The sequence below is a fragment of the Nilaparvata lugens genome, chromosome 2 (assembly GCF_014356525.2).
Source record: "Nilaparvata lugens isolate BPH chromosome 2, ASM1435652v1, whole genome shotgun sequence".
In the NCBI taxonomy this organism is placed as follows: Eukaryota; Metazoa; Arthropoda; class Insecta; order Hemiptera; family Delphacidae; genus Nilaparvata; species Nilaparvata lugens.
In genome coordinates, this window is record NC_052505.1 from 19,538,387 (window position 1) to 19,557,420 (window position 19,034).

Below are 19,034 nucleotides of genomic sequence, written 5' to 3' on the forward strand. Positions count from 1 at the left end.
ACTATCAGCTTGAGATAACAATGAAAGTTGCGACATGAACGCCCTATACCATGGGATATCTACTTATGCTATTGTTTCTCTATGGTATTTCTCACATTGTGTGGTCAATAATCTTGAATTATTTGATAATAAACTGTGATTTCATTAATGTACTTCAATGCAAACATGAACCATATTTTGAAATGACTTTGTATTTTTCAGCTATTTCTACAAGTATGCATCATAATTACTGGAAATTTCAACTTTTTCAATTTCCTGATAATCGCGTTGCTACTTTCTTTGTTGGATGACGGATTCTTCAACAACAGTGAGTTATCAAGAATTCTTTAACGAAATATTTTTCTTCTACTTTCATTCAATTTTATGAGTCAATCTGACCAAGTAGTTGATGGCGTCAACCCAACCCAACCTATATCCACATAAGAAAGGAATGAATACATTCTTTATTTGGCGAAGTTAGGACTTTTTAGTTATCTCTACCACTCTTAAAAATGAACGTAAGAATGTATGTTGTGTTTGGACTCACTAGATAATTTTTGTCTTATGTAAAGAAACGTTGATGATTAGAGAAAATATTCTTCTATATGTTGAATTATTAAGTTTTCAAAACATGAACGTTCATTCATTTGAAGTGAGTCATAATTTAATATTTAATTAAACAGTAGAACATGAGAGTTGCTTATCTAACAACGCGCCATCTCAAGGTGAACTAATTTTGTTGTTGTTTGGACATTATGTCCTGTTTCAGTGTCTTATTTTCGAATTAAAATGTAGTCTTATCGCATTTGAAAACTAAATCAAATCAAGTTTTTTTAATGATATCACTAAAACTATAGTTATGAACTATTCATACCAGTTATGAACAATAATTAATAATAGAATGGACAATTCTTAATATCACATACAAATGTATTTCAATATATACAATTAAGCTATTTATTATTTACATACAATTCTTATCAACACTATTCAACATTAATTCAATAGATAATCAGAGAGTAGACTGCATCTCTGTGACTCTTGTTTCGTTCGTGCATTCCAAGTTATGAAGCCAGACACAACTACTGTTCATCCTTTCTTTTCAATATTCTTCTTTACTTTGTTATGTGGAATAAGTTGGAATTAATAAACACACTTCAACAATACGATCTTCTTTATTTACAACATATCATAAAGTTATAGTTTTTAACTGGTTCATAACTAAATTAAGCTTACATAGTTTTTTTGAACAGTCTCACTAAACGAATTTCCTTCTGCTCTTTAGTTTTTTGGACAATATTTACAGTAACCAGAAGTCTTCATATAGCTTTCATTGGATATTCGAATGTCCCTTATAACATTAAGAGCCGGTTTCCGAGCTCGGGATTTAGCTAAGTTCTAGACTTCAAACAGCTGGAGTCAGAAAATTAGCTTTCCCAAACGGGGCGTAGTCACAGCTTTTATGACAGTAGTCGCAGTTTTTATATTCTCGTTTCTATTATTGAAAACGTTTTTCCTTGACGAAATTAAACATTCCTAAATAATTCAAAATAGCTGAAACTTCACACTATTTTCTCATTATTTTATTTTGTGTACAATTTTCTAGTTTATTGAAATACAATTCAAAGTGACTATGACAATGACTACGACTAGGCCCCGTTTCGGAAAGCAAATTTTCTGACTCAAGGTGTTTGAAGTCTAGAATTTAGCCAAATTCCGAGCTCGGAAACCGGCCCTAAATTATTACATTGTTCAATCTTTCTGTTACGAAAACGATGCAAACATCAGAGGGACTTTTATAGAATTTTTGCATTTCAATGGTTACAATTTATTTATAGGGATAGATAATGTATATTTTAATGGATAAAATATATATATTTATGTTTTTAAAGGATTTTGAATAATCCACGTCTAGAATTTAGCCAAATCCCGAGCTCGGAAACCGGCCCTAAATTACATTGTTCAATCTTTCTGTTACGAAAACGATGCAAACAACGAGTAACTATTATAGAATTTTTGCATTTCAATGGTTACAATTGATTTATAGGGATAGATAATTTATATTTTAATAGATAATTAATATATTTATATTTTTAAAGGATATTGAATAATACATCTCATTTGTACGTAACTTTCCAGATGTCAAACCTGGCCCATCAAGGAATAGGAAAATTCTGAATTATATCATCACAATTGCTGTGTACGCAGCCGTGTCATACGTCACCACACAGCTGTACACACTCAAACTGCAACCTGGAGGAATCATCGACTCGAAAATCGGTGAGAGAAACTGCCATAACTTGTAAATGTGTGTCAATAGTTGTTATTTGTGCAACTAGTGCGCAAAGTGACAGTTTGCTGCACCGAAAGAAACGTTCACGCACGAGTCGTAGACGAGGGCGGAATGGTTTCTTAAGTGCAGCAGAGGAACTTTGCGCACGTATTTCACATTAAATTTTTCCTACAGTTACCATTGAATATTGGAAGTGAGTTATTATGGGAAAAATGTCATGAAATCCATCAAATGTTTGTCTGTGTTATTTTGTTATTAATAACAACCTTAGTAACACCTTTTGAATACCAAAGGTGCATCAAACATTCACTTTTCCAGTCAGATTCCTTAGTTAACTGTCAGCATTGATTAAACGGGAATCACTGAAACTATTTTGTGTTGCGATGTTGCAAATCTGGAGTAAGCAAAGTATTAATTTGCGCACTAGAGCGGAAAAGTGATTCTTTGCGGCCTGCAATCAGTGCAGAAATGGTCACTTTCCAAGGTACCTGTAGGAAAGTGTTGAAATGTATTGTGACTAGTGAGGGCGCATTTATAATTAATTTTTGGAAGCGTTGTTTGTCAAGTATATCTCTCTAAGAAAGCTTGAACGAAAAAACGTAAATATGCTCAAGCTTAATTTAAATCTGTGCTTGGTTAAGCAAAAAATATAGCTTACTTGTTTAGCATAGTTCAAAATATAAACTCACTTGATAATCTACAGATGGAAATAAATTTTAAGTTGCATTTGTTTAAATGCTAATAAATGAATAATTATTATTAAACGAAAATCCCAATTAAATGTTGTAAATGTCCCCGAAGAATTCTGCTACTGCAAATTTTGACAACAGGGTAAACATCTAGATGGAAATTTGATGAGCGCTACTATACAAAAATTATTTGTCAGCCGGGAACAAACAATTTTTGTATAGTAGCGCTCATCGAATTTCCATCTAGGTGTTTACCCTGTTGTCAATATTTGCAGTAGCAGAAGTCTTCGGGGGTGATTTACAGCTGTAGTGAATAGGACGTGGGAGTCGATGCACAAACGCTCTTCCAGAGAGTAGGCGTTTAGTGACGCGTTTTCCCAAGTTAACAATTCTCTTTGTAGAGGATTTGTAGATGATCATGTTGTGGTGTAACACTGGACTTCAAGGTAATAAACACGAACTTAATTATTGCTAAAAATGTGTCTTCCTTCTAACATTTCCGAGCCCTTAAGTTCCTCCGAAGCCTCCGAAACCTATGACCCGCTCGGGCCACTACACAGCATTTAATTGGGATTTTCGTTTAATAATAATTATTCACTTGATAATAATGTGTCAGTTTTGAAATGAGTTTGATGTGTATAAGATTCATATCCTATCTCTGCACCCTATTACGGTGCCATATATCAATCTATATAACTAAAACATGTTCTGATATCCAAGCTTTCCGCTTTTCAATTATCAAAACATTTTGAATGATAACAGTATAATTATTGCCAATCAAAAGTAAAAGCCTAACTCTCTTACCTACCTTTTACGTTTCAAATCTTCAAGGTTTCATTTCGTTCTTTTTCGTGTTTTCACGTATACAGTTTGGCATGTCAGTATATAATTTGCGAGTGTAAGATATTTTGATTTCCTTTCAAAGATGATTCTTTAGAAATCGGTGTGGAAACCACGTGGAATGATCTAACTTCTATCTACATTGAAGCATTGTCATGATCAAAACACAAATTTAAATTGTCAACAAATTTTTATTATTATAAAATATTATATTATACACAGAACCTGCTGGTTTTCTGGCTTTACCAGCCACATCTTCAGCTGTGGCTTTACCAGCTAGTAATAAAGAGTGGTTGACAATTTCAATTTGTGTTTTCATTATGGAAAAGTACCACAACATCACTCACAACACAACTGTAACATTGTCATGATTGTAAAAGCTGTTGCTTATAGGTTCAGTAGTCTATTACAATATCACAGTAGTTAGAAACACGATTTTTGAAATGATATGGCCCGGTTGCAAAAAAGCTAGTTGAATTTTACCCCGTGACTAACTTTAACCAATCAGAGAAGGTCTTTTTGAAAAGTCGGCTTCTCTGATTGGTTCTCATGGAATTAACCACGGTTAAAATTTCACCGGCACTCAATCTCTGAGAAAACTCTAATTAATATTAGTAGTAATGACAGAGTCATTTGCACTGTACCAGTTCAAATGGATTTTCTGAATGCCAGGTCAAATGGCGGCATAACTTTTCTCTATGCTTGACTACCTCACTACGCTTGAACTCCTCGATCAATTTAAACAAATACTTCTATTTTTCTCACTATTTTGGACCGTTTGGAGAGTGAAAGATTTAACTGAATTGAATCAGCTGGTGGTTCATATATAACCACATGACATAACCATAAATAACAAACGAGACTTAATATGGGTTTAATCCCGTTCAAACTGGCACTGTACAGACGGTATTTTGGCAGTACAGTTGATATAAATAAGATTCAGTAAAAGATTGAACAATTAATGACAATTTAACAAATAAGATTTTAACAATATTAGTTCTTGATAATTTAACAATAATTAAAGATTAAACAATGAACAGTAAGACTAGTAAAATTCAATTGATGTAACAGTTGAAGTTGACAAAATAACGTGTTGATTGTTGCAGCATTCAATAAGTAATTCAACAATAATTAAATATTAAACAATTAACAGTGAGACTAGTGAAATTCAACTGATCAATTGATGTAATAGTTGAAGTTGACAGAATAACGTGTTGATTGTTGCAGCGTAATAGTTGAAGTAATAGTAATACATAGTGAAATTCAACTGATCAATTGATGTAATAGTTGAAGTTGACAAAATAACGTGTTGATTGTTGCAGCATTCAATAAGTAATTTAACAATAATTAAATATTAAACAATTAACAGTGAGACTAGTGAAATTCAACTGATCAATTGATGCAATAGTTGAAGTTGACAAAATAACGTGTTGATTGTTGCAGCATTCAATAAGTAATTTAACAATAATTAAATATTAAACAATAAACAGTGAGACTAGTGAAATTCAACTGATCAATATTGATGTAATAGTTGAAGTTGACAGAATAACGTGTTGATTTTTGCAGCGTTCAATAAGAAGGAGTTTGACAGTGCGTTGGGCAAAGCATTCCCGATACTGGTGTCGCTGGGTCTGGTCTCACTGGCGGTGACGTCACTGAAGGCGATTTACACTGCCCTCACCACCCCCGCCGCCTCCATCGCCAAGCTGGGCTCTCTTGTCTCAACTATGTTCTACATCACTGCCGCTTTCTTCATATTCAGCGACAGTTTGGTATGTTCTTGAATCCACACATCTATTATGCTTGTTGCATTTCTGCAATGAGTCAAAAACAACACTAGAAAAAAATGAATTTATATTTATAAGATATGTAATGTGGATCATGTTCTACATCACTGCCGCCTTCTTCGTATTAAGCGATAGTTTGGTACGTACTTGAATCAAACACATTATACAGAGTGTCCCATGATAGGGTAACAACTGAAGACCATAGTTTCCTAATAAAATTTGAAACAAAAAATGTCTATAAAAATTTTCTTTAATCGACCATAGTTTTTGAGATAAATATATCGGTTTTTTCGGTAACGTCAATAACTAGAACACGATCAGTCAAAATCTAATTCCAAGGATATGGTTGGAAAAAGGAGGACATTTTCAATAAGATTCATATAAATTGTTCCTTTGTATGACGTTTTTGGACTTTTTCTGAGTGCTAAAACTGTTTGAAATTTCATCAGTTTTCAGATTTAAATGTCAAGGAAAATTATTCATTGAAATTCGGCTTTGAACTCGACGAATTTACTTTTTTCAACTTTTAGCGCTAAGAAAACATAATTTAACAGAAGCTTTAGGTTATTTAGACATTGAAATCTAGCTGATCTGAGATCGTGGTTGACGACGACATTCACGCACAAACCAAACTCTACCTTAAGGGTGACCAATTAGAGAGCCAAACCATAGAGAAACAATAGCGTAAGTAGATATACCATGGTATAGGGCGTTTATGCCGCAACTTTTACTGTTATCTCTGAAGTCGATTATTGTCGATTTTTACTGTTTTGACTGAGTAAGAGTGTATGAACGGCACAATATGAGAGACTACCAGCGTCATAAAGCTTCACATGAAAGAACTACGTGGACTATCAGCTTGAGATAACAGTAAACGTTGCGACATAAACGCCCTATACCATGGGATATCTACTTATGCTCTTGTTTCTCTATGACATAACTCCACTAAATACCATTTATGACTTGAAAAATCCATTCTTGGTGGTTCGGAACCCACCTAAAGCTGTAGTAGGTTCACTCATCTCTCATCATCATCATCATCATCATCATCATCATCATCATCTGTATCATTACCCTCGCACAAGCCTAGAGTTCATGTGGGTATCATCCTCAGCAGAAATAATTATGATTATAATACAAATACAATATACGCTGATAAAAATATTAGCTTCAAATTTATTCATTCTCATGTTTTGCGATGCTGTGAGAATGTACAACCTGAACGTGGTCCACTTTTTTCAGTTTGTTTGAAATGAACATTAAAAATGAACATTGAATTTTGAAAATCCAAATTTTGTAAAATTACTCAAAAATTTTCCAATTAATGGTGATCTAAGTGTGATATTTCTGTTTTTTATTCTGTTTTCAACCGTCAAAATTTAAAAATCTTAGTACCGGTTGCACAAAAGCCGGTTAAATTCCAACCGTGATTATTTCAACGGGAACCAATCAGAGAAGCCGTCTTTTCAAAAACGCCTTCTCTGATTGGTTCTCGTAAAGTTAATCACGGTTAAAATTCAACCGGCTTTTGTGCAACTGGGCCTTAGTTTTCGTTGGTTTTGAGTAAAAATGGACTAAATTTTAGTAAAGTGAAATCATAACCCTATTTTGGACTTATAAAATGTTATCTAAATTTGGGAAATAGTACAAGGAGTATCCTTAGTTTTTCTCTCCAAATCAGTGCTTCTTTGTGAAAAATATAAATAAATAAATAAAAAATAAAATTGAAATGAACAGATACATTTGAACTCGTAGATCTGAGGCACTACCTTCCTTGCGATGGTGTTATTTTGCAAAATTGCGTCAATTACAAGTTTGTGTTCGACTTTATCTGTTTCGAGGAATCATTTTAAACTCACCAGTGTGATAGCTTTTGTACCGTATCTACATGTTGGCCCAATAAGCTGGCCCAGCCTGCAATGTGACCAGTACCCAATGAAGGCCAGCGTTGGCAAACCACGCATCCACACATTGGCGCTGGTCGTCATTGGCCTTCATTGGGCCAACATGTGGATGCGGCATTAAATTTTTGTACTTTATTCAAATTCTTTATTAAAAAAAATAATAAACAATCAAATACATCACAAAAAGCAAATACAGTAGCCTACAATATTTTTTCCTAATTTGTGTTCCCTATAGGCTACCCTGTGTGGGGACTTTTGAATACTGTATATATAATGGAATATTAAATTATATAAATTTAAATATTATGTAATTAAGAACATAATAATTGAATATGATATTATATTGAAGTAAATCAATATGTCAATTTATAATCATTCTTGCACACATTCACACGCACACACATACACAAAACTTAAAATTACATACGGAGTGTTTGCTGTTTTTTTTTAGTTCAATTTAAATCATAGTTTAACGTTTCGTTTTTTTTTCTTAAGTACTGATGTATTTAGAGCATAAATGAATACGCGTTTTTGAAGAAAGAGACAGTGATTGATATTTATTTATTTATTTGTTGTTATAATTACAAATCATATGAATATGATGGGGATAGAACAACAGGCATAGCCCAAAACTATTCTCTTCCCCAATTTTGATAAATAATAAAATGTCCGAAAAAATAGGTTATGTTTTTACTGAGGAAAGTTGAAGTTCAAAGTTCTGTCTAAAAATATATATGAGCTAGAAATTTTGAATTTAGAATGATTAGAATACCAAATTATAGTCGAATATTGCACTTAATATCACCGCACTTTCAATGAATTAAGTTATTCCAGAAAATTTTGAAGCCAAAAAATATACACACAACTTTCCACTAGGCACAGCTGTTCTATTCAATACTGTCTTAATGTTTAGGCATACCGGACGGAATTTGTGAGTTCAATTATCTTTAATATTGTTGCAGCGTTCATGTAGAATTTATAGTAAATTTAGACCCTTATTAATTTAGTAAATATAATCGCGTTGTCTAATTGTAATATGAATTTCTTGATTTCTTTTCTGAATAACTGACGTGACGTTATTTTCCTTGTTACTGGAAGTGAATTGAATATTTTCATAGCTATGCATTTGAAGTGACGTCTGGAATGTTCTCATCTTGGTTTTGGGAGGTTAATGTCCTGTGCATTCCTAAGGTTTATTCTTTCTTTCATCTGTTGGATATCTATATTATTTTCAGCTAAATCCAGCATTGCTTTGAATAGAAAAGAATGTCTCACTGGTAATATTGATATTTCTCTGAAGAGCACCATTGAACTATATTGATTAGGTTTATTACAAATTATTTTTATGTTTCTGACCAGTAATCACAGTTTTAATATGAACATTGTACGCACTCCCATAGCAAATTATTCCATAATTTATTCTAGAACCAATAATTGCATGGTATAATATTGTAACAATACTTCTTTTGTACATAACTGTCTGAGGTAATAGAACTACTAACTAATGAGAAGTAGACTTGTGTCATAGTATATAAATGATGGAATCTGGTGTTGCAGGTTCCGTTTTCGTCGTTGCACCCGGCTGGCAATTCGACGGTTCTACCCCAGGTGCGCCAATTTCATTCCAAGCTGTCGCATCTCCAACTGACCAACGCCTACGGACTGTTCAGACGGATGACTGGCGTCGGCGGAAGGCCGGAAGTTATCATCGAAGGCTCAGACAACTTGAATGGACCCTGGCAAGAGTATCAATTCTTGTACAAGCCTGGCAACGTTAACAATAGTCTTCCCTTTGTTGGTAAGTTGAACTGTATAAGCATTTTTATTTTATTTGGCATATTACCTTAGGTTAGAGAGAATTAATGACTTTCTGAGGAAAGTGAGATGCCTCGATTTCATGAATTATATACTTTACTAAGTTAGGGTTCGACAAGACTAATTTCAATCTGTGTTCAATAATAATAATAATAATAATTTTTTTATTGCCAAAATTAATACATGTTACAATTCATAGTAGATATATTATAAAATCATTCTATTAATTCCTTAGAAATAACTCGATAATAGAGATCAAATTTGAAGAAAACTTTAATCAAAACAATTTAAATACTCTATTGGCATCACCCTGCACAGGAAACATCCAGATATTCAGATACAAATCAAGCTAACATGAAACAATAAAGAAACCAATGGAGTTAATACTGAAAAAATAAATTACAATATATTAATGACGTCAAAGAAAAGGGTTTCAACGATCCAGTCAATAACTTCCGTTCCCATCCTTCTATATTACATTATCTTTCTTCAATGCTTGGACTTTACCATAGTATTAATTGTGTGTCAATGAAGGTGTATTCTGTATTTCTATTGTTTTCCCTTGAAATAGTGCAGGTATTTCTGCTGGACCTGTATATTTACGAGGGTCATTCTATTTTCAATCTCCGATCACATATTATAATAAGACACAGACAAGGTGAAGGAGTTTGCACTTGTACAAACACTTGTACGCGATTTTCACAGAGCTAAACAGCTCTGTGATCGTCAATTATTGTCGTGTTATAGACATTGAAACATGGCCTCTCTTGAGACTCATGCCAAGTTCTAGTTGTCTAGCGTAATTTGTTTCTGCAAGCAATAGACAATAGTTCAGCATAACTCTTAACGAAGAGCTATTCAAGTTTATACAGGGAACGTGATGGTATTGTGCGTGAATGGTGTTGGAAAATCAAAGACGTTAGTTTAAATAAATGACTTCCGGAATCGTTGTGATCCATAAAAACTCGGCCTTACAGTTCTGGTTCAGCCAAACGGCTCCTCCAACAAATCAAATGGTATAATTTCGATAATCTCCCATCGTACGAACTTACTTGACCAATAGTAACTTAAACATTTTCTCCAAACTCAAGACATGAGGGCATGATATGATATAAGAACAAAGGACAAAACTGGACAGAGCTCTCAAACTAACGAGGAGCTCCAAAACAACGTCATACGCCACTTGTTAAAAAATATTCAGATACAAGGAACAAATCATTAAAATGATAGAAGAAGGACCAACAGGCCTAGCCCAAAACTGTTCCATCCCCGAATTTTGATTAATACACTAGTCCAAAAAGTAGGTTATGTTTCATTTACTTGTGATTTTGGGTGCAATATTCAGTGCAAACACAATTTTGAATTTGTATTGCTTAAAACCAGATTTACACTCAATAAACACTTTTAAACTGTAAAATAATGAGTTACTTTAAAACATTTTGATTCAAAACTTAGAAACAAACTTATCCGTAAAAAGCACAGCTATCTATTTACTGCAAACTTGTACTCATTTGACGGCAACATTTCATTAACAGGATTATCAGGATAGTACGCTGGCCTATTGGTGTGACTAGTCCCTCAACCTCCACGGCAATTATTTTGAAGAATAATCTTAAGTGGAAAAAATATGTTTTTATACACATTCGTCTTTCATGTATGGCCAATCAGAGGAATAAAAAAATTACTCTCTTATAATTTATACTCTTGAAATAAGGCAGGTATTACTGCCGGACCTGTATAGTTACATTGGATCCTGATTTGTAGATTGGATGATTGGCTATAATATGATTTATTGTAGCTCCATACCAGCCCCGACTGAATTGACAGATGTGGTTTATCTTTCTCCACTGCCAATGTAACGAGGCCCTCAACACCGTATTAATTGTGTGTCAATGAAGGTGTATTCTGTATTATGTTCCGTTTTATAGTTACGTTTTGAAATAAGGCAGGTAATAGAGAAAAGATAGCATAAGAATATATCCCAAGGTATAGGGCATTTTTGTTTCAAATTTCACTATCAACTCAAGCCGATAATCCTAGTAGTTCTTTGTCGTGAAGCTATGTGACTCTGGTAGTCTCTGATGTTGTGCTGTTCTTAAGCCCGGTCCAGATGCTCAAGTTTAACTTCAGTCTTTTGCTCAAGCAAAAGTCGGAGCATGTAAGTCGTTGCGTCTGGACGGTAAAACGGATGGGTCTTCAAGCTTAAGTCGTCAAACTTAAAATGTATCGGCCGGCAATCTTTTTCCATCAAACCGTCCGTCTTTTGCCTGTCCACCAAAACCTAAATCGCGTAAAAATGGAGATAGATTGTGATTTCAGATTCGTATTCAGCGCCCTCAAATTAATAAAATGCCTCGCGAGTACTTGAAAGTAAGCAAGTTTTTTATCGATTGTATATAACGCTAACCATTTTTTTCTTTCTTGATTCTCATGATACTCTCAGAATTTGATGTTGATATTATGATTTACTATCATTATGTACTATATTGTTGATAAGAATACTATCTAAAATATTTCAATCCATTTACAATCACTGTGTCTCGAGATGTGACATGTAAACAAAGCCATTTAGCGATTAACAGTAAAATTTTTGTCATTATGTTGTTAAATATAGCATTATCCAGTTGAATCAGCGGAAAAATACAATATAATTATTACTCATCTACCGGATATATGGAATAATGAGCGGATAATGAGCACAATAATAGGAAAACGGACGACATAAGACGGATGCGTGTGGACGCAATTTTACATCCGTCTTTTGCTTGAACCAAACGATCCGTCTTTTGCTTGAACCAAACGATCCGTCTTTTGCTTGACCAAAAGACTGATGGTAAATTTGAGCGTCTGGACCCGGCTTTACACTCTCAACCGACCAAAACAGTAATAATAGACAGTAATCGGCTGGGACCGACAAATAATCGGCTTGAAATTTGCAACATGAACGACTTATACAGGAGTATGTTTATTACAGTAGTAATGTAATACCATGGTATATTTCCTTATTCTATCTTTTCTCGATGGTATTACTGTATAAAAACATTGGATCCTGATAGATTGGTTTGATTTGTTACAGCTCCGCACCAACCCCGCCTGGACTGGCAGATGTGGTTTGCAGCTCTGGGCACCTACCACCAGAACCCCTGGCTGATGTCGCTGGCCTACCGCCTGCTCAACAACCAGGCCGAAGTGGTGGCTCTCATGGACAAGGCCCACAACCCCTTCGCCTCCCGCCCGCCCAAGTATGTGCGCGCCAACCTCTACCACTACCACTACGTGCCCTGGGCTCAGAGGTCAGTACATTTGTTACATTGTGTTTCAGTATTGAGTCAGCTAATGGTTTTAACTAGATTGAATGAAAAAGACTAAGAAATTGTCAAAAAACGACAGATTTATTGATACTTAGAAAGACCGGTTTCGGTTATTACACCATTGTCAATCTCTGATAAACAGACTCTGTCTCTCTGTTTCGAATTGATAGACTCTGTTTATCAGAGATTGACAATGGTGTAATAACCGAAACCGGTCTTTCTAAGTATCAATAAATCTGTGGTTTTTTGACAATTTCTTAATCTTTTTCATTCAATATGAATAATCACAATATCAACTTCTCAACTAAACAAAAAGCTTTAACTAGAATTTAAGTTCAACTTCAAAGAGAAAGCGACCCTAAGGTGGGCCGTCCACTAGAACCGTTTTCGGCTGAAAACTACCGAACGCGACCGAACGATCCCCCAAGAAAGAAAAGAATAGATGCTCGTCCATTGCAGCAGGTTCATTCGGCCGTGCACGGCTGTCTTTGGCCGATCGATTTTTTCATCCGAATTGAATGTGATTTTCCGGCTCTATCCGGCCGAACTAACTAGTCGAGCTGAGACAACAAAGTGTTCCTATCCCAAAAATTTTTCACAGTCTTGTTAGTTTTTGTTTTTTGAAGTTGTTCTGTTTTATAAAGTTGTTACTTTGGACAATGAAAAGTTGATAAGTTTGGTTCAAGAGCATGTTCCATTGTGGGATATGCGAGACAAAAAGTACGGTATCATCGTTGTGATGTTCAAAGGAATCTGTGAACAAAGATTGCTTAATAATGAATAACTAATTTAGTAGATATTTGTTGAAGGTAAGATTATTATAATGAATAAACTAATTTAGTGGATATTTGTTTATTCAATTTTCAAAATCTCAATATAATCATTGTTTATGAAAAATTTTGGTGACTATGATAGTAGTTAATTCAATAATTGGCGACTAGACTGACGTAAACGGTTCCAATGGACGACCATATTCGGCCGAATTAACGGCCGGCAGATTCATCCGATCCAACGGCCGAACGGATCGGTTGAATACGGTTCCAGTGGTCGGTTACCCTAAGGCCCGTTTAGCGTTTACACAGTCTTAAGTCTATTGCTACTTCTAAATAATGGTTTTTGTTCTGTTCATTAGAGGATCGAAAACTTGGTGGACTCGTGAGAAGGTTGGAGAGTATTTCCCAGTATTCTCCAAGGATCACCCTCCTCTCTTGGACTACTTGACTAATATGAATATTCTTTCTCCGCGCAAATCGACCGTTTCACCCGTCATCAAAGGTGAGTGGCATTCATGTTTCTGAAAGGTTTGGAAAGCTTGCTTGATTTGATGAAAATTCTTGAAGTTATCAAAACTATCGCTTAACATTTCTTAAATTCAAGTTCTTTTAACATTTGAGTTGAAAGGGTGATTTTGAAAACTTGATTCAAGTTTTCATAACTTCTAAAGTACATGTATATAATTTTGAAGTAGAAAATCTAATTACTCTCGAAGTAATGGCACCTCTTCATATACCATGGTATATCTTTTTATTCTATCTTTTACTATGGTATAGTGTATTCAAACTCCTATTCTTGTAAACTTGAGTTCTTGTTTGCAAAAGACAATCACTATATACAAAACTTGACTTCAACTTAACTAATTTAACGGCCCTTAAGGAACTAAGATATTTGTGTCCTAATGCGCATGCGTAATGAGATGATTTGGTCGAATAATATGACAGCATTGCTGAGCCTATCCTATAGGGTTAATACCAAGCTGGTCAGAGGCTTAGACATGAAATGTACCACAGTTACGTTTCATCATAAAGTGCAGCCTATCATAGTGAGGTCCACGTTATAATGGCAATGAGGAAAGATAGGAGAAAAACGTTGCCAAGTCTCTCCATTTTGCCACTGATTGTACACATCTGTTACTCAATTCATCCCATTAAATTTGATCTGATAATAATTATCATTTTCTAGATAAAATAATCAATTTAATGTCAAATTAATCTAGGAGATAATTTTTTTCATAATTTGATTCAAAAATTTGCTTCCATAACTGAGATGAGATTTTATTTTCATACAAACCTGAAATGGCGGCTAATTTAAAAAGCTGTGATACACCAATCTGAATTTCAAAACAACAGAAATTAAGTGATTTGGCAGGTATTCTTTTCCAATTTCTTTAAAAAATAATATAAAAATAGAAATCCTATTGAAAATAAGTAATTTCAATGGATATAATTCTGAAATAACCTTTTAATATTATTTATACCGGTACGAGTAGGTCTAACCTATACGTGTAGGCTAACTGAAGCATGGATGAAATCTAGGATGGTTTGTTATCAACTTTTAAAATGTCATTTCAGGTATTTTGATTTGTGTTTCTCATATGGTAATGTCTAAAAATAATTTAATTGTTCTAAAAATACATTTTAAATCAATTATACGACTTGTGTAATAAAGTATTTTGATAGAATGAAGAATGAAAATGGCGGCTGAGAATTGTTTGTCTACTTTTGTACAGTCACTGTCAAAAGTGAAGATAAAATATTCTGGAAAACAGACAACATTTCAAAAGCTAGAGAGAGATAGCGCTATCTGTTTTGTTGTATAATAGAAAATGACAGCAACAGTATTGTCAATCATACTCTGCCATTATAACGTGGACCTCATTATAGATCGCAGACTTCATTAGAAGACAGTGGTAAGGCTTTTCTCCTATCTCTCTCCACTGCCATTATAACGTGGACCTCAGAGATACAGAAAATAAATATGGGATGGGGTATTCTAGGGTGAAATCACCGTTGAAGAAATCACCATAAAATGGAGAATTTGAATTTTTTATAGGTTTTTAGTGATTGTGATGCTATGATTTGCAGGTATTTTGGATCAACTGAGAGCGTTGTTCACGAAGGTGGACCCTTGCCTGTTGTTGTGGTCGATTCTGACGGCTGGCTGTGCTATCATCATTGTGCAGGGACCGGCCATCTCACCCAGTGCAAAACCCAAGAAATAGATGACCATCAAGAAGCCTTCGCCACAGATCAGTTCAGTGAAGATCATCATATTGCGGGTAGCGGGTTTTGCTTTGAATTATTCTACGGTGATGCGAGGCTCTTACATCTGGTTTTAACTATTCTCCAATACTGATCAACTCTACAAATAGTGCAATGATAATTTCATTCAAAGAATCTCAGAAGTGAGTGTAATCGATTTACTAAGGTTCACATAATTATTATCATTTTTATATTTTCATGACAATCCAACCCACTGCCAATGTTTAATCGAGTAGAGACTGTGACAAACATCGGAATAATTACTCTGTACTGTGAATTTCTACTTCAGTTGAATGATACTACAATCCCATAAAGTACTTTTTATTAGTATGTGTGGAGATGTTTGATATCAAGAGTTGAATTTGATAGTCAATATTAGAGTTGATTTCTAAAAATTACTTTTTGCTGGTGGAAAAAACGACTAGCAGTCAGATATTTTACAATAAATGAATTAATCTCTCACTTTGACAACGAGATCTTTCGGCAGGCCCGCCATCTTCTTGGTTGTACTCATAGACAAGTAAACTACTTGTGATGTGCAACAGAGTGATCTTGTTGTCACAGTGAGTGATTAATTCATTTATTGTAAAATATCTTACTGCTAGTCGTTTTTTCCAACAGCAAAAAGTAATTTAATAATAAGCAGTTCGTGATGGAAAACAACATTGAAGAAATCTAAAAAGTCTGAGAATTGGATAGCCATTGATTTATTTCGATAAAATTGTATTAATTATTGAAAATAAATTTGGTAATCAATGGAGTTGTTTTTCAAAAATCCTGAGTGTTGGATGGTCATTAATTTATTTTGATAAAATTATATTCATTATTAAGAATAATATTTCATTACTTTATGTTGAAACTCTTTATGTGTAATCTATCTCTAAGCTTTAGTTACTGATCATTGATGTTAGGTACTTATTTTAATGTTCCAATTCCATCCGTTTAACGTACATATCTTCAGATTGCTTCCATAACAATACAATCAAATCTTTATTTCCTTGAAATTTTAAAATTTATCTGCTAGTGGAGTTACAAAAAACAATAAAACCGGAATGAGTTCTTCTACGACAAAGTGAAAACGACAAAAGTCCCATTAAATCTGACTATAACCTCAAAGAATAGCTATAGCATACTAGTCATCTTCAACGCTAACGCCGTAAGGTATGCTACAGGAATGGCAAAATTTAGACAATATTAATTGATTGAATTACCAAGGGCACAAAAATAAATGAATTCTAATAGGTAATTTATGTACTTATCCTTTGATTTATGAAATCTTGTAAAATATTGTTCCCTTTTAAAACGGTTAGTGAAATGAGTTTTTTAATGCTATCGTTAATTTAGACATTCTGTGGATGATGTGATGGGAAAGACACTTTTTATTTAATACAATTCAAGGATTACATCAGTAGAGTATTTTTTTCTTGTTGAATGATTTTCTTCTCATTAATTATGTATCCGGATATTGTCACTGTAAAAGACTAGTTTGTTTTGAAAACATCCCTTAGTTTTTATGGTACCTTATAAGATAATTCTCGTTTTATCATGGTGTTATGTATTGAATGAAGATAATGAAAATTATCAGCACGTTGAACTTCATTCAATAACTAATGATAATTTATAAAATAATTACATCAATAATAAATTCATACCTACATAGTGTGTAAATGACCTATCTTTAGAAATGTGTGCGAACTAGCAATAAAGTTCTTCTAGTATAAATTTGTGTATAAAGTCCTAAGTTTGTCCTCTGCACAAATTTCAAAATTTATTAATTCGACTATGTTAACTTCGTTGAGATGGTGGTGGCTATTTCAAATAATGTCTGTGACTTTTTAGAGAAATGCACACAATCACATTGTGATAACTGCAATACACGGCTTTTAATGTCTTGAAAGATTTAGTTGTTCATAATTTGAAGTATTTCTTTGCTTTAAGAATTTTATATTTTTGTATTTTTTGTAACAATTTCGTGAATATTGTATCTAGTGATAACAGTATAATATTAGCTTTAGTAAATAATAATATAACCTGGTGAATATAAACAAATCGTTTTTAATGTTGAACAATAAGAGTGTTATCTTCTTGTAATTTTAATATCAATTTATTGCCTAATTATTTCATGTAAAATAAAATTATATGGTCATACAATCACCTCATAGCTATCCAAACAATTGAAGCCTTAAGCGAATTTATATATCTGTATAATGAAATATTATTTCTTTAATTTTTATTGTCTGATGTTTCAACTGTCATGAAATATTTTGATTTGTTCACTATCTCTGAATAGTTTATAAAATTCAAGTGGAATTGAAAATAATGCGTTCTCATTCTCTTATAACAGTTGAACATTTTCTTATTATATTGTAACAGTTTGAAGGGTGAATACTATTTATTCGATGTATTGCAAGAAATTGTTGAATCACTTAATAAAAGATTGAAACGTTAAGTAATGTTTTATTTCTTTAAATTATGCATCCTTGATGTTGAAAAACCTATCATTCATTTTCTTTAAGATAAAATATTTCTGTATTTCTTGAATTTTATATCGCAATGTAATTACTGTGTGTTGTATATATGGGGAAAGATGTGCTCATTATGAGTGTGGTTTAATCTTGTTTAACATTTTTAAGTTGATTGAATATTTTATTAATTTCCAGTATGACCAAACTATTTTGTGGACTGCAAATTACTGCAACTTTCTGTGCTGTGGAGGTGTGGTACATTAAAACAATTTAAGATACTGTTGAAGATACCAAATATTTATAATAGCAACCGAAACTAGTAACAATATTCTATATTGTTAAATACTATTGTCAATATTCTATAGTGAGGTCCACGTTATAATGATAGTAATTGATAAACTTTGATGTTGCTATCCTTGTCTATCATTCGACAAAGAAGGTATTACTATCCTTTTATAGCTCCGCAACGATGCCAAATCTGTTTTTGGCAATGTATAAATATAATTAATTAATGCAGAGGCAAGGCAACGCTGTTCTTCTATCTTTATCCACTGTCATTATAACGTGGACGTCACTATAAAATATTGACAATTATGTAATAACCGCAACAAGTATCTTATATTGTTTTAATAAACAATATCAAATGAAGGGGTCGGAACATAGCTACATCTAATACACATAAATCTAATGCATAGCCACCTGTATTGAAGGTGGCTATGGTCGGGATTAAATAGTGCCAAGCCACATTCTTTCTATTTTGAGTAAGAGGAGTTTCAAAATTCAATCAAATCCTCAAATAACTGTACGTGTTAATGCAAGTTTTGTGCTATTTATAAAGAAGTTATACATGAATGGAAAGAATTCATCAGTTAGTAGCAAATCTTTCTAGACTAGAGAAGAAGAATACTAGACT

General features: G+C 33.4%; 1 protein-coding gene across 1 annotated transcript in view; it reads left to right on the top strand.

Moving 5' to 3' along the window:
- The window catches only part of LOC111049410 (lipase maturation factor 2), a 34,400-nt gene extending 16,295 nt beyond the window's left edge, over positions 1–18,105 (top strand). Inside the window, exons 6-12 of the mRNA XM_039420737.1 lie at positions 202–307; positions 2,119–2,259; positions 5,368–5,573; positions 9,050–9,290; positions 12,384–12,600; positions 13,751–13,893; positions 15,480–18,105. Of these exons, the coding sequence (XP_039276671.1) occupies positions 202–307; positions 2,119–2,259; positions 5,368–5,573; positions 9,050–9,290; positions 12,384–12,600; positions 13,751–13,893; positions 15,480–15,616 (1,191 nt within the window). The 3' untranslated portion in view covers positions 15,617–18,105. The remainder of the gene's footprint in view (positions 1–201; positions 308–2,118; positions 2,260–5,367; positions 5,574–9,049; positions 9,291–12,383; positions 12,601–13,750; positions 13,894–15,479) is intronic.
- Positions 18,106–19,034: the final 929 nt, after the last annotated feature.